Source organism: Ascoidea rubescens, assembly GCF_001661345.1.
Source record: "Ascoidea rubescens DSM 1968 unplaced genomic scaffold ASCRUscaffold_16, whole genome shotgun sequence".
Taxonomy (NCBI): Eukaryota; Fungi; Ascomycota; class Saccharomycetes; order Ascoideales; family Ascoideaceae; genus Ascoidea; species Ascoidea rubescens.
The window spans coordinates 49,223-73,920 of record NW_017962928.1 but is presented as its reverse complement, the minus strand read 5'-3'; the positions used below and the strand labels follow the sequence as shown (position 1 = coordinate 73,920).

Sequence of the window (24,698 nt, the reverse complement as noted above, 5' to 3'; positions counted from 1 at the left end):
GATACAAGCGAGATATGTGAGATCAATGCTTTAAACTATCATTTAAACAACTTAGATCTAACAGATCATGGTTACAATCTGGAAAAAGAAAACAAAAATACTGTTTTAAAAAATATAAATACAAATATAAACGAAAATCTTATAAAGAATGGAAATACAGATACTACAAATAATCAAAACAATGATAACCAAAACCAAAACAAAACTCCAAAAAAAGCCCAAGTTCAAATCAAAAGTCCTAATCAAAACAAAAATGAAAACGAAAATGAAAATGAAAATGAAAATGAAAATGAAAATGAAAATGAAAATGAAAATAAAATAAATAATAACAAAACTCCTGAATCATTTAAAAGACAAAGCCCAAAATACAAAAAATTACCCGATGATAATTTTATGTTAAACTTGACTAAATCTTTTTCACCAAGAAAGTTGTTTACTACCCCAATAATCAATAAAAAATTATCTACTGTAACATCAAACAGCAATAATAATACAACAAAGAATAATCATATGAACAATATAAATTGCGCTAGTTCCATAAGCTCAATTAATAAAAATAACGACAAAAAACCCACGCGAACATTGCCAATCATAGGTTTATCATCTTTAGAACATCGAAGAAATTTTGATTACTCTTTACAACTACATGATGACAGCGAATTGGACTATACTTTTTCAAATTTAAATTCTTATTATAGTGCTAATAATAACAATAATAATAGTAATGGTAATCAAAAAATTAATAAAAATTTGAAGATAATAAACTCCTCAAACAAATTAGAGGATTTACAAAAACAAATTACAAATTATAAATTACAGCAAAAAATTTTAACAGACCTATTAAACAACATCATAAACCAATCTAATAACAAGAATTATAAAAATATAATTTTACAAATTCTAGAAAAAGAACAACAATTATTAAATTGTGAAAGTTGTAAAACTAAAGACACTCAAATTGAATCTTTAAATAATGACTTGACTAATTTAAGAAAGATAAATGAAGATTTGAATTTTCAGCTTGATGAGCACAAAAACCGAATTATTTCAGACGAAGAACTTATCAGTAAATTAAACGATGATTTGACTAGTCATGATTCTTGTCTAGATGATATAATATATTTTCTAGCACAATCAAATAACTACGCTGATAACATTCCATTGTTAGATGCTTTAAATGATCCCTCAAACAATGATTCCATTGAAAATAAGCTCAACACAATCAAGATTGCTTTGAATTTAATAGCTGATTCAGAAAATTCTCAAATAGATACTTTGAAAAATCAATTGTTTGAGTTGCAAACCAATCTATTTAGTAATCTGCCACACTCAGACTCAAATATTAATTTACAATCGGTTGATCAATTTGAAATATTTGCTAGTGATGTAAGGTCTAGATATTTAGATGTTGAAACTAAACTTAAAAGAGTTATGGAAATTAATGAGAATTTAAATGAGAAAATTCACGATTATTTAGATCTTATCAATGAAAAAAATAATCAACTTCTGAGATTAAACCATGGATTAGAACAGAAAAACAACAGTTTTAAAAATGTCTTGAATGGATATAAAAAATTGAAAAAAGATTACGATCAGCTAATCGATAGATTTAATTCAAAGGGAGGTCCTTTGTCATCACCTCAGATTCAGACAGAAAAACCATTATCATTACCTCATACTCAAGCAGAAAAACCATCATCATCACCATCGCCATTGACAGTTTTTCATATTTCTTCTCTGCTAGATTCCAAAAAGCCTAACAACGGCAATACAAATAATAATTTGAGAAAAATCAGCACAACTAGTAATGTTTCAAGTGCTGTTACTGGAATTTCTAAACCTTCAAGAGTTTCTACTGCCTCAAGTTATACACAATATTCCTCTGAAAAAAGTCCCCAAAGCGATGTTCTTGTACCAAAAAACAATGTCAAAAACAATGCTTTTAATAACTTGACAGTTGATAAAACTAGCCTTTTGGAATTGCAAAAAACTAAATTTCAATTGGAAAAACTTCAAAACCAAACTGAACAACTTAAGGATCAAGTAAAAATTGTTCCAGATCTAAAAAGAGAGATAAATAAATTGAAGACACAACTTTCCTATAAAACTGTAGAAATTGACAATATTCACAACACATATAAGGAATCTGAAAGTTCTAAAGTGAATACAATTCAAAAGCTTCATACCGAGATTCAAGACTTGATAAAAGAAAATAGTCAGATTACAATAAGTAAACGAAAAGTTGATGAATATATAAGTAAAATAGAGAATCTTGAAAAGACAAACGAGTTAAAAAACACAAAAATTAAGGAGCTTAAGAAGCAGCTAGAAACCTCATTAAAGGTCTCTGATTTAGTTCATGGATATCAAAAAGAAATAAAAGAAATCAAACAAAGACTTGAAAATGCTGCCCAGAAACAAAGAGAAATCGGTGCTGAAAAGGCCAAATTAGCTTTTGCTATTGAAGAAATGAAAAAACAAGTGATCATGCCATTAGAAAATGAAAACGAAATTTTGAAATCAAATATAAATAACCTAAAAGAACACATTGAGTATCTAACGCAGAAATACCAAGAATTATTCAATTTGGTAGTAGAGTATTTTGATAAGCAAAAAGCTTCATTTGATAGAATCTTTGATGAAAGATCATTGCGTGAAGTTGAACGAAGCATCAAAAAGTTCAAAGAATATGGAGAGGCTGATGATTTGAGTCGTAAAAATCACGAGAAAATCAAATACCTAGGCTCCACCATACACGACTATTTCTACCAAGCTGCAGATAAATTAATTGGAGAATGTATTTACCATCAAAAAGCATCTTCTGAATCGCTTGTCTCAGACAACTCACGTTACAAATTATCGGGTGTTGCTTCTGAAAACAAAAAAATGAAAGCCTATATTTCGACTTTGAAGAAAAAGCTTAAAGAAATTGAAGACAAAAACAGAAACTTTGTTGTTCAAAAACCTAATAGCAACGAAAGTGATGATGAATCATTGGCCAGTCAATTTGACCCGATAAACGTTGTGGTGGATAAAAAAAAGGGCAGCTCGAGCCCAAGAGAAGAGCTTAGAATAAGTGTAATGACGAACAAATTCAAGAAGGAGAGAGAAACAAGAGCCATCGAAGCTGATGGGTTCACAAAACGAATAAAGGATTTGGAGGCTGAAAACAAGAATCTAATTGAACAGTTAAGAAAACAACTAGGCGAAGACTCGATTCAGTGATTCGCCAACAATTATGTGTATAAAGCTCTCACACATTGATTTTGTTTATTGTCGCTAGTCCACTTGATTTCACTTGATTCAACTTGATTTCAGTCAGATTTTGCTCACTTCCAGCTGAGAAACAAAAAAAAGTTGGTTCACATCAAGTGAAAATACACGTGACCTGAAATTATCCTGAGCCAATCAAAAAAAGTGAGAGTTTTTTCTTTGGTTTTGTTTTTGAATAAGACCCATTTTTGCCTCGAGGTTGGATCACTTTGTTCTGTTGGAGGTTATTTGACTGCGAGATATCGATCGATCAACATGTCTTTGATTCGAAATTCAGCCAAAAGGTGCATCAACCACTCTACCCTATCTACCACTAGATATCTTACAATTTCTGGATGTGATTCAGTAGGGACCTGGTCAAGATACTACTCTTCATCTGGCAATTCCAAAACCAAAGAGTATGGTAATTGGACTGTCAAAAGACTAAAAGATGAATGTCAGCTTAGAAACATAAATTTTGAAGGAAAGAAAAAAGACCATTTGGTAAAATTGTTACGAAACAGTGACAAACACGTTTTTGCCAACGACAATCAATCCAAAGAAGTGAGCGAATCTGAAAATTCATCAAAAAAACCTAAGAAATCTAAAAAGAAGCTGGCAAAATCTAGCAAAAGGAGTGACTCTTTGAATTTTACTGCTCCTGTTGAACCTGTTATTAAAAGAGTTGATGACCTTCCTGATGAAGCTCCCTTAAGTGATTCATTTGTGCAAACTGAAGAAAGCCCTAAAATTGATGCTCAACTTGATTCTATTTTAAAAGAATCTCAAAAGCAGAGTGAAGTTGCAACTGAAGATACTGGGCTTAAAAAAGACGAAATATCTATCAATGGTGATTCAGATGTTTTGATTAACTCTGACGTTTTAGTAAGCAAATCTGAATCATTAGAGAATGTTACAGATTTGAAAACAGAAGATAACACATATGCCATTCAAACAAATCTAAATGAATCAATTTCAAAGGATACAGAGGATTTTATTTCAAACGATAAAGCATTTAAAGCTGATTCCGATAATAATTTACAAGATTTTAAATTCGATGAACCTATTGTTGAAATCAAACCAATAGAAGAACCTATTGTCAAAACAGTTGATGAAACACCCGTTCAAATTTTAGGAAATGATATTATAGTAGATAACAATATATCTCTTGAAACTGAGAAAAAAATAGACGGGGAGGATTTAGTGGGATTTAAAGAATCAGAAGTATCAACATATTCTTTATTCCACAGTAAAATTCAAAGACCAGATTCATTGGAGGTTAGTATTGATGGAAACCCTCTCCCTGAAAATAATTTCATTGAAAGTGAAAAGGAGATAGACAAAGAAATAAAAGAAAAACAAGCAAGTATAAAAGCTGAACAATCATCAGAGGAGCCTGTGAAAAAATTTGAAGGCAGTCATATCGAAGAATCTCAAAAAGACAATAACAGTTCATCCCTTAAAAAGAGTTCCATTGAGAACCTTTCTGAGTTTAATGAATTTAAATTGGAAAACAATGATAGTACCTTGGAATATGAATTAACTAATAAAAATGAAGTAGATGAGTCTACTGAAAAAGATGAGCAAGTAAAACAGGTTGAAGAACTGCAAAAGATTGAAGAATTAATATCTGAAGAATCATCAAAAGTTGAAAAACCTATAGTTGAAAAACCTATAGTTGAAAAACCTATAGTTAAAGAAGAACTTATAGTTGAGGAATCATCAAAAGTTGAGGAACAACCTATAGTTGATAAATCATCAAAAGTTGAAGAACCTATAGTTAAAGAAGAACCTATAGTTGATGAGTCATCAAAAGTTGAGGAGTCTGTAGTTGGACAATCTATAGCTGAGAAATCATCAAAAACCGAAGAATCGGTTATTGAAGAACAACCGATAGTTAAAGAAGAAGATATAATCAGAGAAGAGCCAAAATCCGAGGAAACCCCCAAAGTTGAAGAAAAATCGAATAATAAAGAAAACGAAACATCTGCAGAGGCCAAACTAAGCACTAGAGATAAAACTCTTCTTGGTGGGTTTTTGGCAGCAGTGATTAGTTGGTTTGCATTGGATTCTTTTGAAACTAAACAATTGTAGTTTGAAGATTTGAATATATGTACTTAATTTTTTTGACTTGTTTATAAATTTTTTATAACTATTTTCTGGTCTAGTATTTTTAATATTTAATTTTTTGAATTTTGATAAGGAAAAAAATCCTGTTTTAACGATATGGAACTAGTGGAATCAAGCGATAATAGGATCCTGATCTGACTGTAGAATCAGTGGGATGGTTTATCTGAGGTCAAAACAAAAAACAAAAAAAGAAACAAAATAAAAGAAATAAAAATAAAAACAAAAAAAAATAACAAAAAAAACAAAAATAAAATAGCTGTGAGAACGAATTATTGGTAAAATTATCGACTATTCAGTGGATTAATGAAATCTTATTAAAAGCGATTTGGTACTATGTGGATTCTGTCGACTATTAAAATTCAAAGAGACTTTTGTTTATTGTTTCTCCTGCTTACTCTTCATTCCGATAAAGTAATATGTTGCCTTGTTTAAATCAAGGTCTGGATCAAAGTGCCTGTGCTATTTTAAAACAGTTTTCAGAGCTCTGAAAATTTCCGAAACAAAAGGTTTCATATCAATTGGGCTTATTAATCGAGTGTCTTGAATGTCTTGGATTGATATTGACCGCTTTTTATTATTTTTTTGATTTTAGAGGTGCAAACGTTGATTTTTAAAGTTGGCAGGCCGACTGAGTCACCTGCATGCATATGCGCTATATGAATGCCATGTATACACAATACATAGATACAAGTTTACATGCGCTACTCGCAGTCTATGCACAGAGCATGCAGAAATATACGATCTGCATCAAACGCAAAATATAAGGTGACGCTTTCTATTTTCTACGCTGTTTTGTTGATCACAATCCTGGTGCTGCAGGTGTACCAAACAAATGGAGTAGAACCCTAAGTTCTGCGTTATTTTCTTCCATAATTTATGTCCGCTTTCGATCTTTAAGTTTCATTTTTACCAAAGTATAAAAAGCGGTATTGTAGTATTTTGAATTTAAGGTATGGAATTATTCGATACAATTAAGAAGTTGAATCATAATTTTTTAGATTTGAGGCAGATTGAGTCAAGTTTATAAATGATTTTATGTTCATAGGAAAAAAAAACATGGTCATTGGTCTTATTACAAAACCAGTTTTAATCATGTATTGTTGATATATTTTGAAAATAGACATTTATACATGATAAAAATTATTCGTTGACAGAGTGAATCACACCAAACACCATGAGTCTTGGATAAAGTACTTTGATTGGTTATAACTTCCAGAAAACTGAGTTTTGGAAGTGAATATACAAATGTGTAAATGTGTTAGAGAAACACTTAGCATGGTTATATAACTCAATTAGCAAAATGGTGCAATTTCAAACTCCAATCAAAGAAAAAAGAAAAAACCGATAAAACATTTGTGACTAAATAAAATGAGACAAATTAAAACAAAATTCCAACTCTATTAGCTTAAAATTTCATAATTATATGATAGAACTGTAGAATTGAGAAAGAACCGGTACAAGAAAAAGAAAGAAAACAATAGTCCAGCATTTTCTATAGTTTTTAAGGCTCGAAGCAGATTATTTTGTGGTTGCAAAAAACAAAACGAAAATTCAGGCAAAGGTCTTCCACAAGGGTGGATTTCAATACCGCATGTACCTGCATAACTTCGCGTGTTCTGGAGCGCTGGTTTTTTTGAGCACATTAACAGTGATAAAGTGAGAATAAATCTGAAAAGATGCAAAAAACAATGCAATACGATAGCGATAATAGGCATTTTTTTTCTTTTGTTGGCAATAAAGCTGGTCAGAGGCTTGTATTTGTCGGTTTCCTGGTTATTTTGAACATGTATTGGTTTAATCTTGAGTTGGTAAGCAGAAGTTGTTGATTCAAACCTAAATCGCTAAAAACTGATGAAAAACAAATGGATTATAGGAAGAAATAAGCTAATGAATATTAATGTTTGTTAATATTTATTAATATTTATTAATAAACACTGATAAACAGTTGATTATTAAAATAAAGCAAAGCGTTTGAATATATGCTAATCAACATTCGTTAGGTCATAAACGCAACAGAATTCCAACTAAACTTGGCTGTATGTTTAAAAAAAGATGTGGAAACAACAAATCAATTTTTGAATGGATTTTACTGCCTTTTTGATAAGTTTTTGAGAATACTTGAAAATATCTGAAAATATTTGCAGCAGCTTTAAAACATTTTTAATCGTTTTTTATCATTTATAATCATTTTCAGGTATTATGTTGGTAACGAGCTAATAATATTTTGGTTTATTGATTAAGTTGTAAGAATTTTCTAGGTGTACTTAAAAATTATTTGAATTATTAATAAACTGTTGGAGTGCAAATCTATCTTCCCTTGTTTTTCTTTGTTTCTGTTTTGATTCCAACAAGTGTGGGATGTGGATAGAACCTGCTGCATTTGCTGATTCGCAGAGTGCTGCGAGGAGTTCGCACCACAACCAACGTTGCTAGCTCTAGCAAAACAGCCTCCATCAGCTAAGAAATGAGTGAAAATCTCTCAGTGAAACTCCAGCTCTCAGCCAGAGAAATTAGTCGAGCTTCTTCAGATGTCTGAAATCAACATTAAACGTCTCCCAGCTCCCCCATCAACGACACCAGAGACAAATCAACAACCACAACAGCTCGCTGTTTGGTTTGTGCTTGTTGGATTCAATAACAAACACCTTTATTCTGTTATAGCCTGGAGCTGTAGTGGAAAACTTCCAGAATTCACCTCTTGAATTCAACTTTTGCAAAGTTTGATCTTCTTTGATCCGGCAACCTTAAAAGTTACTGTCCACTTTCACCAATCCAACAAGAAAGTTGTTTTTTATTATTTATTCTTTCGAAAAGCAAAAAGCTTAAAGCTGCTCTTATTTTTAGTTTTGTCCAACCAATTTTTCTTTTTCTTTGGGTATTTTGTGCAATTTCTGTTCCCTTGTTGAAAGTTTAGTTTTTTTCTGCTCAAATCCTGTGTTTCCGTACTTTTTCCTTTCTTTCTTCTACAGAGGTGTATTGTACTGTCTTTTACGACATAGTTGTTTTCTAAAATTTCCAATAATAATTAACAAAGAACAGAGAATTAATGAATGAATTAAAAAAACTATAAAAACAAATCACTATGTAGCCAACACCAATTATTTCTGTAATCAAATTAAGCTGCTCAGCAGACACAACCTAATTAACCCGAATAATATGGTAATAAAAGCTTTATCCCAGCAAGATATATAAAACTATTTAACCAAAAACGTTAAAACCTAAGAGAAGCAAATCAGTAAATAAAAAAAGGAAATCTTAAAAATAATGAAAAGAAAAAAACAATGTAGCAACGGAAAAAAAAATGAAGGATTAAATAAAAAACTATTCGGTGAGCACTTAAAATTGTATAGTACAGTTACTTTTTACCTCGAAATATTCCTTAAATTTGAAGGCCACCCATGAATTTTATATGCAATACGGTCAATGATTGTAAATAAATTAACATAAAAGGAAATAAAAGGAAAGTGATATTATTCTTTGTTCTATCCAATAGGTATATTTTTTAATATGAATATAAAATTTGATTTTAAGCAATCATTAAAAAAATTTTAGCAAGCATCACAATTATAAAACTGATTATTATTTTACTTTTTTTTTTTTTGATTATTTGGTTTTGAAAATGTTCAATTACCTATTTGCTATCACCTTTATAAAAGCAATAACTATTCAAAATGTCATTGTAAAGTTTTGAATTCATTTGAATTGGTAAAGCCTTTTTGATTGGAGCTTCATCATTTAATTTTGATAATGAAGTAATTGGTGATTTATTATCATTAGAAATATCTTTTAAAGACGAACCAAATCCAGATGAGTCGCAATTAAAAGAGCTAAATGTGTCATTAGTAAACGATTGAGATTTTGACAATTTAAGAGGGTCATTTGAAGACTTGGCTGTGGTCTGACTTAGAGATAAAGAAGTGAGATCATTGATATCATCTGAATCATCATTTTCCATGTAAAGACCTGTTTGACTAGTAAAATCAAATGTGTAGCGACTAGTCAAATTTAAAGGAGAGCTTGTTGGAGTCTTGCAACCGCCAAAGGTATAAACATCATCTTCTGGGAAGCATCTAGCTGGTTTTTTTGAATTGTTGTTGTTGTTATTATTATTATCGTTATTATTGGCTAATAAATTATTGAGCAATTCAAGATTTTTCTCAGATACTTCCTTTTTAGAAGATTTTCTTGCTTTGTGTTTAGAGTTTGATAATGAAAGTTCATAATTTGAATTATTATTATTATCCCAGTAGTTGCTGTTATTGACTTGATAATTTAGACACATTTGTAGATTTAATTTACCTAATTTCATTGAATCCAAGTCGTTTAAATTTAAAGCAAATTTGAATTTATCAATTTGGTTATTGACGGATTTTAAATAGGTAGCTTCGACTTCTTTAAAGGTAGACCAGTTGTTTAAAGTTAATTTGATGGTGACACGTTTATCGTAGGCAATATTTTTAACCAGAATCAAGCCAATTAAATAAATTAAAGCATTATTGGAGGAAGAAGGGGAGGAATATTTAACTGGGGTGATTGAGTCTGGGGATGAAGATAAGAAAATAGTTTCCAAGCAAATGTTTGAGGACAAATCTGAAGAGGTGTCGACTAATCTTGGGGTTGATAATAGACGATCAAAATTTGTTGATTTAATTTTCCAAGAGCCAACTTTAGATTTTGATTTTGATTTTGATTTAACTTTTTGATTTTGTTTTGAGTTGAGATAGATATTATGAGCATTAGAGTTGTTTAAAGGAAAGGAGTAGTTAAAAGCACTTAGTTCATCATCACTTTCGTAATCGTCATAAAAGCTAATATCAAATTTAGCTCTTCTGTGATGTTTTTGCTGGGAAGGAGAAGAAAGGGATGAAAAACTGTTGTGGATGTGAGAGTTTGATTTTCTAAGAGAGTTTTGAGAAGAGATTGAGTTCGATTTGCGAAATTTGATATAAGAATCAGTATCGTCGTTGATCAGGTTTCTGTTGAAGATGTTGAGAGCATTTGAGTAGCCAAAGATGTCCACGTCAAAGTCTGCGGAATTTCTGTGGGAGCCCAAATTGTAGGGGTAGTCATCTTCACTTGAACAGGTAGAGTCACCATCTCTGACACTTAGGGGTTTATCGAATTTATTGAAAAAACGGACATCTTCTAGTTTGTGATTAAATTTGACAGATTTTTTAGATAGGGAGGGCATTGAGTTTGATCTTTTGAGGTCATCTTTTTTTAAGGTTGATAATTTTAGAGAAGATTTTAATTTTTTGATTGGTATGATTGGAGAGGTTGGTGTGGTGAGAGATAAGGAGGTTGAGTTATCATCGTTGTTAGTTGTGGCAGTAGTGTTGGTGGTGTTGGTAGCGATTGTGTTGTTTGAGTCAGAAGTTATAGTTGATTCAGTTAGAGTTTCAGTTGAGAAGTTTGTAGCAATTGAGGGAGTGATTGATTGGTTTTGGTCTAGGATGATGGTGTTCAGAGAGCTGTTTGAGCTGCTTAATTCAAGTGGTTGAAGGGACAAGTTATTTTTATTTTTGTCGTTGTTGTTGCTGTTGTTGTTATTATTATTGTTATTATGGGAAAGTTGATTAAATTGATCGATTTTGATAGGATTGTTGTTAGCGTTGTTGTTAAAAGCGTTAGTTATGGATGTTAGAGTAGAAAAAGCGTTATTAGAAAGCTTTGAGTTTTCGATATAGTTAGTGTAGTGATTTTGGCTTTGAATTTGAGCTTGGGCTTGATTATTATTTTGTTTAATTTGAGCTTGATTATTTTGATAGTAGTAGATGCCGGTTTTTTGGAATTGGATTTGATCATAATCCAGATCTAAAGAAGAGGAAGATGAGTTTGAAGAGATATTTACAGTTGCTAAAGAGTCAGGGGATGAGCAATTGGAGAGATCTGAAGGATCCATGATGGTTGTGGCATCGTCGTTATCGTAGTCATCTTGGGAGATTATATTTTCGTTATTTTGTTTAGTGTTGACGGTTGAGACAGGCTTTGGGCAGAAGGAAGTGTCGGCGGTAAAGTTGTAGGACCTTTGAAACATGTCTGAGGTTGCTAGAGTGGACGACAAAAAGGGCTGTGGGCGATTTTGTATGAGAGAGTTTGAAGAAAAGGACATTTATTTATTGTGTTATGTTGTGAACTAGAAAGGCTGTTGATAGTGATTGATTTTTTTCTGATATTATTAATCTAAAGAAAAAAAAGAATTGGTGAGAGAAAAACAAAACAAAAGGAGGCGAGTTTGTTTTTAAGAGATGATGTTATTTTTGTGGAAATGATGAAATGGATAGCAAAAAGCAAAGTAGAGACAAGTCGATGAGTCAACAGAATGATAAGAAAAAAAAGGAGATTTGGATGTGAATGTGGATGTGTAGAAAAAGTAGAAGAGTATCAAACTAGTATCTTGAGATGGAGGAAAAAGTAGAGATTAACAAAGATATTGGAAACCCGAATATCTTGTGGTTTAGATGAGAGTAAACAAAATGGTTAATATACAACCCAATGACAAGATAAAAAAGCGATACTTCTGATCCTTCTTATACAAATCGAAACAAATATAATAAAAAAAAAGGCGAACCCACAGCCAAAGGACAATCTTTATATACTTTTTGGGAAAAATTTAATAAAAAATTTCAGCTGGGATACAACAAAGAAAATTTTGTGCAAGGGGTTTCACTTTTTTTGGGCTTTTTGTTATCTTTGAGGTGTTTTTTCAGTTGCCAAAGTGGAGTGGTTAGGGAATATGCGGTAAGCCTCGCGCCTGCAGTCGCACTCCCGTACTAACAGGACAAAATTGTGGTATCAGGACAGTCCAGGTGCGGCCAGAAGCAGCAGCGCGGCGACACGCACCTGTAGAATCCGCACCGCGCAAGTAGGGTGGTCATGTGCCGCGAGATGGCTGCTGCGCCAAGCCGCCGCAAGAGCGTTGTCTCACGCGGTTTTCAAGTAGCGTGTTCATAAGGCAACTTTATTTGTTTTGTTCGGGAGTGGGCGCTCCAGCGTTTCCTGGATGGTTGTGCTCCCCTCCCGATAACACGGGAACGCATCCTGTTGAAAATGCCCGATCGGGTCAGACCAGGCCGGTGCGGGCGGGCGTGCTGCCCGCTGGGCTGGTGCCGGAGGTGCTTTGGGCTCGCGGGCTGCTCCTGCGGGAGCGCTGTTGCTGTTTTTGGAGGCTTTTGTGCAGCTCCGCTGGTATTCTGTTGGTGTTTTCGAGGCCCATATCCTTTTCAATTGAGTTTTGTTCTTTGTGTGTGAACCAATTCGCTTACTGTGTCGGGAAATCTTCAAAGTTAGTTCTTCTGGTTAATCATTTATTGATTTTTATTCACTTATTGCGTCCATTTTCCAGTCTGACAATTCCGTTTCTGTATATACTTGGATTGTTGGGTTCCCATATTCTGTTTCCTGCAGTCGAGTGATTTTATAAATCTCATTGATCCACCCAAAGAAAATATCAAGCCGCTGTGGTCAATTGCCAGTAACAAAATTGCAGTATTTGCACACAGTAGTTACGGTTCTACTTTATTCATCCAGCTGTTTTCTAAGGTTTTATCTGGATCCAACAGTTTTCATTCGCTTTTGTTGTTTATTGTTTGTTATTTGTTATTTGCTATTTGTTGTTTTATTTTTCTCTTGCTTGTTTTGTGTGGGGAAACAGTGGATTCAATTGATCGATCCATCAATTATGTAACTGATTATTTATTGACTTATTTGTTGTGTTGAATGTTGGCTCAATCCTTGTAAGTTAGATTACTGTTGTATCGACTCACCTTTCAAGTTGTTCCAATTTGCTTGAAAATTGCTTTTTTTTCCCATTTTTCTTTTTCCCAATTTATCCAATATTTATCAAATACTTATCAAATATTTATCCAATACTCATTTGTTCGATCTAAATTAATCCATCCAATTCCCCCACATTTCGTTTGATTTCGATTTGCAAAGCAAAGCAAATTAAAAATAAAATAACATGAAAGAAAATAAAAAGAAAAGAAAAGAAAAAAGAAAAGAAAATAAAATAAAATAAAATAACAAAAAAATAAAAGAAAAACAAAAAAGGAACTCGATTGATGGATTAATTCAATACTCAATCAAATATTCAACTAAATAATTAATTCATCATATCGATTTTAGTCACAAATCTAATATCGCAATACCCACCTCTTATTGGCCCGTTTCACTAATCAATCTATCTTAAAAAGAAAAATCATTAACAAAAAGAAAAACAGACAATAAAAATAACCTACACTGCCATACTATCTCATACTATCTCATACTATCTATTTTTATGAGATAAGAAATTGATTATCAGAAATTTAGTATATCATTTTTAGTATCACTTTCTTTCTCATTTATTGACTCTATTCTCTTAAAAGTACGAAAATCTTCAGCTTCAATTTCAATTCAATTAGTTCAATTTATTTCTATCTCAATTTCAATCCCATTACAATTTCTCTTTATTTTAGACCATATCCTTGTTTCTTTGCTCATGTCTATCCATTTTACAATTTCCAAAATATTATTAATATTAATAACAATATTAATAATGTTATCATTAAAAATAAAATTATAAAACAGAAGAGATCAGCAAAATAGTAATTACAAATAGTAATTGTAGTATTAATATCATCACCATCATCACCATCACCACTATCATCATCATCATCCTTTTTTTTTTATTGGTCAATTACCTTCCACTGCGACCGCCATCTTAACTTTTAGCAAACAAAGAGCCATAACATCCCAGTTCCAGTTTCAGCTTGTGAGTTTATCAACGCCAGCTATTTTTCACTTCCTCTTGCTCTCACTGCCAATTCTCTCCAAACCACCTTCAATTATCAACACCTTCCATACAAAACCAATCTCAAACGACATCCTCTCATTAAACTTTCGCCTGATCTCACAGGGTTTTTCAAAAAGCCAAAAAAAGAAACTCTGCTGTACACAAATTCTTTCCCAATATCTTCTTTAACCTTATTTTCTAAAACTCTGCTCTATCCACAGAATGCTGCATGCACAAAACCTTATATCCTCCTGATCCAACAGCCTCTCCTCAATTTCTTCACTTTTCAGGATTTCCATCTCCACACAAAAACCTGTCTTATCTTCTTTTTGCACCTTGCCCAGCACCCCATAAAAATCCAATTTTAGCTTGCGGGTTTAATCTCTTTTTCACCTTCATCATCACCACAAATCGAACAAAATGCCTACCCACAGCGGGTAACCCAAATCTGTCAAACCTTTAGAAAATTAGAAAATCAAGAAAAACAAAAATTAAAAAAATAAAAAAAATAAAAAATGCCCACCGCTTTTTCTACATTACTCATTTCAATCTCTACTCACCATTAATCACAAAAATCACACAATCTTTATCACTTTTTCTTACCCGTGAGAACCACTCTGGTCTAATTTGCAACCATAAACAATAATAAACACCATGCCGCAAACTCACTTGCTAGCTCGTTCTCAATTTTGCTTTGCTTTGCTAACGGCTATGTCCTTGTTCAATATATCACTCAATAATTTCTAAAACATCGCCAGACCCCCATCTGTCCTCTGTCTTGTGATCGCCCACGTGGCCTCGCGCTTTCCTCCCATCCCGTTGGAAACAGCCAAAAAAACCCTTCCACACCGTTGGCCTCGTTCTTTCCCATGCCTTCCCAATCGAGCTATCAGTTCCGTTTTGATCTTCGAATCTCTTGACGGAATATTTAAGATATCAAAGATATTTAAGACCCACGCTTCCATCGCCCATCGCTCAATCATCGCTCAGAGATATCCCCAAAATCTCTCTTTTGCAGCCCAAAATCTCTCTATCTTTCACTAGTCCTCCTAAATATGCTCTCTTTTTTCTCATTTCGAGGAATCGCTATTCCTCTGCCTTCTACTTTCCATTTTCGATAATCCAACTGTCATTTCTACAACCAATATATGACCTTAATTATTTGTTTCTGCCTGATCTACCTGATACCGGCACCATATCTATTTTACCTTCCCTTCTTATTATACCTCATCTCTGCTCTAACCAATATAAATATTATTTCTCTCCCTTCACTCTTTTTTTCCATCTGAACTATACAAATACCCATTCCACTTCAAATGCCTCCTCCTCCTCCTCCCCCAATAGAACTCCCTGTTCCAAGAGACTCTGATAACCATTCCTTTTCTTTATCGGCCTCTGCTCCAAGAAGATCCTCTCTCGCTTTTTCCTCTTTCTCTCAAACCGTTCACGAATATCGCTCAAATTATATCGACCATCTCAACGTCTATGAAAACGACGCAATCGACGACTTAACTCCCCTTTCAAAAGACCAACAACCCCAAATATATGGCTCAATAACAAACAACAGCAAAAACTCATATATTCAATCCAGAAGAAGCTCCCTATCAACCCCCATCATCCCCTCGAGATCAAATCTATCTTTATCTCAACACGACCTATTAATCCCCCAAAACAATAATGACTCCCTTTCCTTAAAAGAACCCCAAACAGATTACTCAATCGAATCTTACTTTCTTCTAAAATACTCTCCCCCCTTGGTCTTAACTTTCCTATTGCAATACTCCTTAACTATTGCTTCGGTTTTTAGTGTTGGTCAATTGGGCAAAAATGAATTGGCTGCTGTTTCTCTCGCCTCAATGACTGCAAATATCACTGGTTATGCTCCAATCCAGGGTGTCTCAACCTGTCTCGACACCCTATGTGCTCAGGCCTATGGCAGAAAAGACTACAGAATGGTTGGTCTCCACTTCTTGCGTTGCACTTTCTTCCTACTAATCGTCTTTGTCCCAGTTGCACTCATCTGGATTGTCTATTCGGAATCAATCTTGCTCTCAATTATCCCCGAAAAGGACCTTTGTTACTTGGCTTCAAATTACTTGACTGTTCTATGTTTGGGGGTCCCCGGCTATATTCTTTTCGAAAATGGTAAACATTACTTACAAGCTCAAGGAATCTTCCACGCTTCAACTGTCGTATTGATGATATGTGCCCCATTAAATGCTTTCTTAAACTGGCTATTGGTCTGGCACTCAAAATTCGGCTTGGGCTTCATTGGTGCCCCAATAGCTGTCTCCATCACAAACTGGCTAATGGCTCTACTATTGCTTCTATACTCCTGGAGAATAAAGGGCTATCAATGCTGGTCCGGTTTTTCTTGGGATTGCTTTAAAAATTGGTCAAGAATGCTAAAACTATCTGCTGGTGGCGTTCTAATGTTAGAATGCGAATGGTTTTGCTTTGAAATTATCACCCTCTCAACCTCAAGATTCGGTACTGTCTCTTTAGCTGCACAATCAATCATTTCAAACGTTTGTGTTATGACATACCAAATTCCCTTTGCTATAGCCATTGTAGCCTCCACAAGAATAGCAAACTTTATCGGTGCCAACTCAAAAAACTGTGCTAAAAAGGCAACTTATACTAGTCTTATATTTGGTGGAATCATTGGCGTATTCACTGCAATTCTTTTATCCGTCTTCAGAACTCCAATAGCAAGAGCCTTTAGCAACGATCAGGAAGTCATTGATTTAGCTGCCAGAGTATTAATCATTGGTGCTACCTACCAGATTAACGACTCAATTAATGCTGTAGCAGCAGGTATATTAAGAGCCCAGGGAAAACAACATATCGGTGCAACAATTTACTTTGTCTCTTACTACTTGATTGCTTTGCCCGTCGCCTTTTTCTTTGCGTTTCATGTTAAATTAGAACTATTCGGTTTATGGATTGGTATGGTTATTGCTTTGTTTTTTGCAAGTATTTTTCAAACTTATTTCGTTTTATATGCTGATTGGGATGCAATTATCGATGATTGCATTCAAGAAGCTATTTTAGAAGGTCATGAATCCCAACTTGCCTAATAATAATAATAATAATAATAATTTTACGTTGATGGGGTTTTGATTTCATAGAATTTTGGTTTCATTTTCATGTTCATTTTTATTTTTATTTTTATCTTTATTTTCATTTTCATTTTTATTTTCATTTTTATATTTGTATTTGTATTTGTATTTACATTTACATTTTTTAATTTCAAATTATTTATTATTTATTATTTTAAGAATTTTCTCGTTTTTTTTCATAACAACATCCCTTCATTTTTATTGCATTCAGTGTATTAACATTTTTTTTAACTTTGTTCTCTTTTGTTCCATTTTTCTGACTTTGTCATATTATTTAATTTTCAATAATTTTGAATACATAATAATTTAAATTATTCCTGGTTTTTGTCACAAAAATTTTTGTACAAGCTTACCTGCGTTGTTGATGATTTTCGACGTCAATTAAATATAGAAAAATCTCAAAGTCAGAAATTAAAAAAATGAGAATCAAAAAATCATCAAAAATCAGAGTAAAAATTATCGAGTTTTCAAATTATGAAAAATGGAAAAAAAAAAATTGTATTAAAACAGTTTAAAGATAAAACTAAAAATTAAAATTTAAACTAAAATTGAAAAATATAAACATTTTACCTAAAAGAAAATAAACAACTAAAAGAAAAAGTGAAAAAAAGTGAAAAAAATATAGCTCTATAATATAACACTCCTATAACAAATTCACAGCGAGGGCAATAATAGATCCAAAAAATGGAGCAGCAACAAGAGCACCAGCATCTTCGGATGAAGATTCACTGGAACGAGAACTCGATCTCGAAGATGAAGAAGAGGAACTTGATCTAGAAGAGGAAGAGGAGGAAGCTGATGAAGCCGAGGAATCTTCAGATTCTGAAGATTCTGAAGACATAGAACTTTCAGAACTTTCAGAACTTTCAGAATTTTCAGCAGATGAAGCAGATGAAGTAATTGATGAAATAACTGAAGTAGCTGAAGTAGCTGAAGCAGCGTTACCATTACCAGTAGCAATAGCAAGGTTAGAACTTAAACGAGTGGAATACCAGTCTAAACCAGTAACAAAAGTTTGAAATTCACTGAATGGGAAGTCTGAGTTAATTAAAGTAGTATAACTGTCATCAGTATAGGATTGAGCAACATAATAATAAGATAAAATAGCAGTTGGAACTTCCCCAGCAGTGACTAAGCTCAAATAATCAGTTAAATGGTTATTGATATCATCAAAAACAGCAGTGACAGCATCAGCAGAGTTTGCGTTTGAGGTAGAAGCTGATAATAAAGCGATAACAGCGGAAACAAAAGTAGTTGAGAATTTCATTTTGATAGGATAAGAAAGAGAATTTATTAATTTTGGTTGATTGAACTGAGCGATCGATTATTGATTATTGAATATATGATAGGTATGAAGAAAATGATAAGATAAAAGAGAAGGAAAACAGTTGAAACATGAAATAAAATTGATGGATATTTATAATGAAATCAAAAGGAATTAAGCAATAAAAAAAACACGAAAAAGACAAACAAAAAAAAATAAATTAAATAGCAATTATAATTAATTTTTTCAAAAATAATACAAAACAAATAAAACTTGATGGAGAATATTGATTTTTTCCAAAACAACTTGATTAATTCGCTAAAATTGTGTAGCAAATTGCAAATTAACAAAGGAAAAAAGCATAGCTCGAAGACATTAAACATAAAAATAAGCGTAATAGAATTTTAAAAACAATAAACTATTGCATTATTGAAACTTAAAACGATTAACAAAGGCTTGGAAGGAAAAAAGATTATGGCAAGAGGAAATAAATATGGTTTGAAGCAAAAAGAAGCGTTTTGCATGCGCAAATATGCAAAGAAGCAATTTTTTTGTAAAGCAACCAATAAAAAGTTACAAATAAACACATGATTGTTTGATATACAGATACATGCGCATAGGCTCCCAACATGAGACCTCCTCAAAAAGTAGGAAAAAAAAAATAAAGTATTTATTTGGACAGAAGCGAGTTAAAAATTGATATTTTATTTCTTAGTATATAACTGATATATATAGAATATTTAACCAAAAATACCTTCCTCTATTGAGTTAGGAACTGGCTTGTCTCCATATGCGCCTGACCAAGAAATTGGTTTGATCAAGCCAGTAGCAGTTAAATGTTGTTGTCTTTGATTTTTGGGAACCTTCTCAAGAATTTTGTTGTTATTGGATAGAATTGATTGGTAGTTGATATCCTTGAATAGATATTTTTTAATTAGAGTTTTGAATAGAATTTGAGCATCATCAAAATTATCGCCTTCATAAACAAACATTTCAATAATTTTTAAATTAATATTTTGATCTTTGATTAAGAATAACTGGTCTTTAAGAGTCTTAATGAATTTCAGTGAGTTTGAATCAATTGAATTCAAGTTTTCGTGAAAAGTGAAGATATTATTGTTATTGAAATTGATGCCCATGTCATTTGAGGTTAGCACGATGATTTCGCTGAACGAAAACTTCTTGAAAAGGCTGTTGATTAGGACATCACTGATGAACAACGAGGTAAAACCAGGCAATACGGGGGCTCTTTGTTGGATTGTTGTCAAGTTGTAGTCAGCAGAGTAGAATACTTCAAGAGAGGTCGAAACGAGCTCGTTGTTGTAATTGCTGGAATCGACTAGTAGCGAGGTGTCGATAGGAGAAACGAAGGGGTATAGGTAGTCGTTGCTGAGTCGAGCAACAAGCTTGAAGTTGAGGTTGTGGAGCAATAAGTCAACAGCCAATTGAGGAACGTTGGCAAAGGACACAGCAGGGAGAACAAGCTTGGAGCCATGGAGCAGCTGGGCCAGCTCTGGAGAGAACAGATTGAGAAGAAGCATTGTAGTGAAGAGTGGAAGCATTTCAGTGGCACTAAGCTAAGATAAATTGCGTGGGCAAAAAAAGTTGCGCAGGAAAGTTGCGCACAATAGCGGATGACTGCACGTGTCATACTGCGCACGTGCTTAAGTTGCGCCAAACGTACCAGCGCAGTGGTAGATGTTGGATGTGCAGCTTTGGAGCGAGAATTGGAGATTTGAAGGGAAAATGAACAGAAAATGAGCAAGAAATGATGAAGAAGTGAACGAGAATTCAGGCAGTTTCACCCAAGAGATAGCATCTTCTTTCTTCGTCTGTTCTGCTTTTTGTTCTGCTCCAATCGCATTCTCCTATATGTCTGCTGACTGCTGAGTGATTCCATGCCTATTGTCTGTTTCTGCTGCATTTCTGGATATGCCTACCACCTTATTGTAACTGCAGCTCTCAAAGTAAATATATCCATCGTTTTATGCTCATTCTTACATTTCGTATTTTGGTTTCAGAAACACAATAACAATAACAATAGTCTCAATATTCCATTTTAGTTTTGATTTTATTTTTAGCTTTTCAATTTGTCCATTTGTTCACAACCTGGATAACCTGTATTTTATAATAAACCCAATCAACCCACTTTATTACAACCCATATTCACTCCATATTTACACCATATTTTCTATCATCTGGAAATGGACACCATCAATGAAAACGAAACAAACATCTCTGACACCATAAAGCTATCCAACAAAGACTTGATAAAAAATGACAGTAACAACCTTACAGAGAGCGACAACGACCTTAATAACAAAGCAAATAACAAAAACAATATCAAAGATGACAATGGTCTTCAAGATCAAAATAACATTGATAACAATAAAAATAAACCCACTAACAAATTCACACTTAAAAACTCAAAGTCCTTTTTTAAAAGCAAATTAAAGAACAATGAGCAAATCGCTGATGATAATCAAAAAAATAGTCTACTAAAAAATCACAGCTCAAGTCCTTCTTTGGACTCTTTTCCAATTTCAAATTCTAGAAAAAATAGTATCACTTCAAGTAGAAATAGTATAATATCAAATAACAACAATAACAACAATAGCAATAATAGCAATAATAACAATCCCACACCTAATAATAACATGGTATCGAGAAAAAATAGCTTTGATTTTCCAAATTTATCTTTATCAAAAAAATCAATGACTTTACCTGATATATCTTTTAAATTTAAAAACATAAATCTAAATCAACATAATATAAATCTCAAAGACCATAACAACCAGAATACATCTATTCTATTTTCCTATCCAAATGTCAAAATCGTTAGCTTTAATCCTTCTCTTTCTCCAAAACAAAAAAACAAAAAAATTAAATCAATTAACAACAGCAACAATAACAACAACAACAACAAAAACGCTATTAATACTACAAGCAGTAATAGTAGCATTACCAACAACAATAACAAATCCTCAAGCACAATAAAGAATCTCAAAAATCTCAAAAGTAAACTTTATAGTAACAATAATAATTCTGTGTCATCTCATAATCTGCCTCAGCACAATTCTTCCAACTCCTCCAGCTCTTCTAATTTTTTATCATCTAATGGAATTTTCCTGATATACAAATTAAACTCGAATAATAAAATATATTTTTCATGTGAAAATACTAATAACCACAATGATCAGAATAAAAACGAAAACGAAAACGAAAATGAAAATGAAAAGATTAATCAAGATATTGATATTTCTTTTTTCATCTACCATTTATCCAAAAACTTGAAAGTTTTAAAATTAAATGAAAATTCATATATTCTAATACTACCCAATCCCGAAAGATACTTGAAATTAATTTTTAAACATTACTCAAATACAAAAAATACAATCCATAATTCTGATACCATTTTCAATCATATCAATGATTTAGATCAATTACTCAAAAATCATTGCTTATTCATTGATTTATCCATCTCAATTTCTACTTTAGAATCTGATATCTCATCTACCGATAAATCATTTTCAACATCTTTTGCCTCTGATCAATTATCACAATACGGACAATCAAAAGAGTTTAAAGACTTCAAAGACTTTAAAGATTTCAAGGATTTCAAAGACTTAAACACTGATCCTATAACTATTAACTCTCACCCTAAAAAAATACAAGAAAATCCACTACAAACACAAAATAATTCTATTGACAATAATAAAATCAAATCTGTTCTTAATAACAATGACCGCATAATAGAAAAATCTCCCCAAAAAACATCTCCCACTTTTGAAGAAAATATCAAAAAAAATAAAAATGAAGGCTCATATTCTTCATTTGATGAACCCTCAACAAAAAGCAATTCATTAGATGACTATTTAAAAGACGAAAGATCAATTGACTCCATCTTCCAAGATGAATCAATAAAAGAATCCCAATTTGCTCAAAATATTTTTAAAAACCAAAATTTAGACTCCAATTATCAGCATAGAAATTGCTTACAGGATGTATTTTTGAACAATTTATTTTTGCCAAAAAATTCTCGCATAATAAGACCTTCTACTCAAGAAAATTTAAATAATTATAACAGAAATCTGGCAACACAAAAAAATGATTCTATTTTACAAATCGATTCTATTGAAAATAATTCGCTTAATGATACTGAAAAAAAACATAGCACTATTTTATCTAATCCCAGAAAATCTCAAATAAGCCAGTTATTTGATCCAAACTATTCTGGGTTTTTTGATGCTATGATGATTGGTAATGAAAATGAAAGAAATAAAAAATTAAACGAAATTCTTGCATTAAATGAGATCAACAAAACAAAACAACCTTTGACCCAAATAAAGATAGATCAGATAACTGATGATGCATTTCTTTTTAAAACACCTGAAAACCAATTAAGCAAATTGAGAAAACTCTCTGATTTAGGAAACCAGGATTTTTTGACCAATGGTGTTGAACACCATAAAACTTCAATATCAATGAGTCCAATAAAGCTTAATGGCCCTGATCTCAGTTGTAATGATAAAGATAAGTTTAAAAATCATCCTTTGAATATTTCTTTTATAAAAAAAAAACTGTCTTCTTTGATAATTCCAGATTCTATAGTTAGGAAAAATGATATCAATACATTAAACAGTCACTCCACAGATAATAAACTAATGAGCCCATCGCCAGTCTTTCAATCTCATTCAAATAGCTCGTTGGATTCAATTTTAGATGAAATCGTGAATGAGTCAGCAAGTGTTAATTTAACTTCAGAAAATGGAAAAGAATATATTAATCTTTGTGATACCAATCCCAAATTTGCACTTGATATAAATAAAATTATTAATAAAAATTCATATGAAAACTTTCTAACCTACAAATATGAGAAAAATGCGTTTGATAACAAGAAAGCACCTAATAATAAGAAAGACAGTCATATATTTAATTATTATGAAAAAAATAGATTTGGTTCAAACAAAATTTCTCAAACATATAGCATTAAAAGCTTCATTACTGAACCTATGTTTGAGTCAAACTGCGAGAATTTTCCCGAGTTTCTGAATAAATATAAGAGAAGATATAATATTGAAAGAACTATTGAAAGCCTAAAGTCTCCATACAAAATCGACAATAAAGATAGGTTTGTTCAAAAAGCAGAAGATAAAACGGATCAAAAGCCCGACCATAAATATGGAAAGACATTAGGTTCCATATATAGTGAAGATGAAAAACTCATTTTTGATGCTTTTTCTCAGAAGTCATTAGAAATGGATCCTGATACAAATTGGATGGATCCTTCGGAAAATATTTCAAAAGCAACTATGGAGCCACGAAAAAAAGTTCCTCCTGAGCCATCTCCTGCAAAAGAGCAGTCAAAATCCGAATTCAACGCTAAGCTAAATATTTTTAACTGGTCTTATAATAATGAAAAAAACACCACCATTAACAAATATTTATCATCTTTGAGACTTCCCGAGGAACTTGCAAATGGAAATAAAACATATAATGGTGGTTTTGAAGATCGAGATAAAAGTTATAATAAAAGATCAGCAAATGAAAGATTATTACCAAAGAGGAGTATTGCTTCATTTAATAATTACCATCAACATCATTTAATTGAAGATGATGATGATAAGTCCTCAATTGTATCTGAGTTACCCAACTTTATTTACAACAATTTAAATCGTCAACGTTTTGCCAGCTTTAATTCTTATCGACATAATTATAGAGGAGCAAACTCTAGGTATCCCACAAACCAAAAAAATGAACCAACGACAGGTTTCGTTGGAAAAATAATTAATTCAGTGCTTGGAAAGTGATTTCTTTATTATTATTATTGTTTTTTTTTGTTTCTAGATAATTTTTGTTGCTCGTTTTGTCTTTGTCACTCATGGTTACATTTTTCGGTGTTTTCTTAATTTCAATTAATCATTTACCTTTCCTTATAATATCGTCTAACTATAATTTTATGTATTTTATCTTCTTTTGCAGGCATTAATTCAACTGAAGTGTGAAACTATCACATTAAAATAACATTAATCTCATCCAATTCTACCATGACTGGCGTATTTAAAAATTACGAATGAAACTTCCAGAAAAATAAAATTAAACCCATGATAATTATACGTATGATATAAAATATAATCTTAACTATTTACAAATG

The 24,698-nt window shown here is 32.2% G+C and overlaps 7 protein-coding genes across 7 annotated transcripts; 4 read left to right on the top strand and 3 right to left on the bottom strand.

The window, feature by feature from the left end:
- Positions 1-3,528: 3,528 nt before the first annotated feature.
- On the top strand, positions 3,529-5,346 carry ASCRUDRAFT_9999 (uncharacterized protein; the record flags this gene model as incomplete). Its single annotated transcript, XM_020195293.1, has 1 exon — positions 3,529-5,346. One exon carries the CDS (start codon positions 3,529-3,531, stop codon positions 5,344-5,346), a length of 1,818 nt encoding a protein of 605 aa, XP_020044958.1.
- A 2,564-nt stretch (positions 5,347-7,910) lies between these two features.
- Positions 7,911-8,084, top strand: ASCRUDRAFT_82572 (uncharacterized protein; the record flags this gene model as incomplete). Its single annotated transcript, XM_020194745.1, has 1 exon — positions 7,911-8,084. The coding sequence occupies one exon, from the start codon at positions 7,911-7,913 to the stop codon at positions 8,082-8,084; it is 174 nt and encodes a 57-aa protein (XP_020044957.1).
- A 929-nt stretch (positions 8,085-9,013) lies between these two features.
- Positions 9,014-11,494, bottom strand: GAC1 (protein phosphatase regulator GAC1; the record flags this gene model as incomplete). The annotated part of the gene is made up of 1 exon (XM_020195292.1): positions 9,014-11,494. One exon carries the CDS (start codon positions 11,492-11,494, stop codon positions 9,014-9,016), a length of 2,481 nt encoding a protein of 826 aa, XP_020044956.1.
- A 3,980-nt stretch (positions 11,495-15,474) lies between these two features.
- On the top strand, positions 15,475-17,238 carry ASCRUDRAFT_82570 (MATE family efflux transporter; the record flags this gene model as incomplete). Its single annotated transcript, XM_020194744.1, has 1 exon — positions 15,475-17,238. The coding sequence occupies one exon, from the start codon at positions 15,475-15,477 to the stop codon at positions 17,236-17,238; it is 1,764 nt and encodes a 587-aa protein (XP_020044955.1).
- A 677-nt stretch (positions 17,239-17,915) lies between these two features.
- Positions 17,916-18,715, bottom strand: ASCRUDRAFT_77660 (uncharacterized protein). Its single transcript, XM_020193954.1, has one exon. The coding sequence runs from the start codon at positions 18,545-18,547 to the stop codon at positions 17,924-17,926; it is 624 nt and encodes a 207-aa protein (XP_020044954.1). The 5' UTR covers positions 18,548-18,715; the 3' UTR covers positions 17,916-17,923.
- Positions 18,716-19,284: 569 nt separating this feature from the next.
- ADD66 (Add66p) lies at positions 19,285-20,085 on the bottom strand (the record flags this gene model as incomplete). The annotated part of the gene is made up of 1 exon (XM_020195291.1): positions 19,285-20,085. One exon carries the CDS (start codon positions 20,083-20,085, stop codon positions 19,285-19,287), a length of 801 nt encoding a protein of 266 aa, XP_020044953.1.
- A 229-nt stretch (positions 20,086-20,314) lies between these two features.
- ASCRUDRAFT_77659 (uncharacterized protein) lies at positions 20,315-24,654 on the top strand. The gene has a single exon (XM_020193953.1). The coding sequence runs from the start codon at positions 20,749-20,751 to the stop codon at positions 24,352-24,354; it is 3,606 nt and encodes a 1,201-aa protein (XP_020044952.1). The 5' UTR covers positions 20,315-20,748; the 3' UTR covers positions 24,355-24,654.
- Positions 24,655-24,698: the final 44 nt, after the last annotated feature.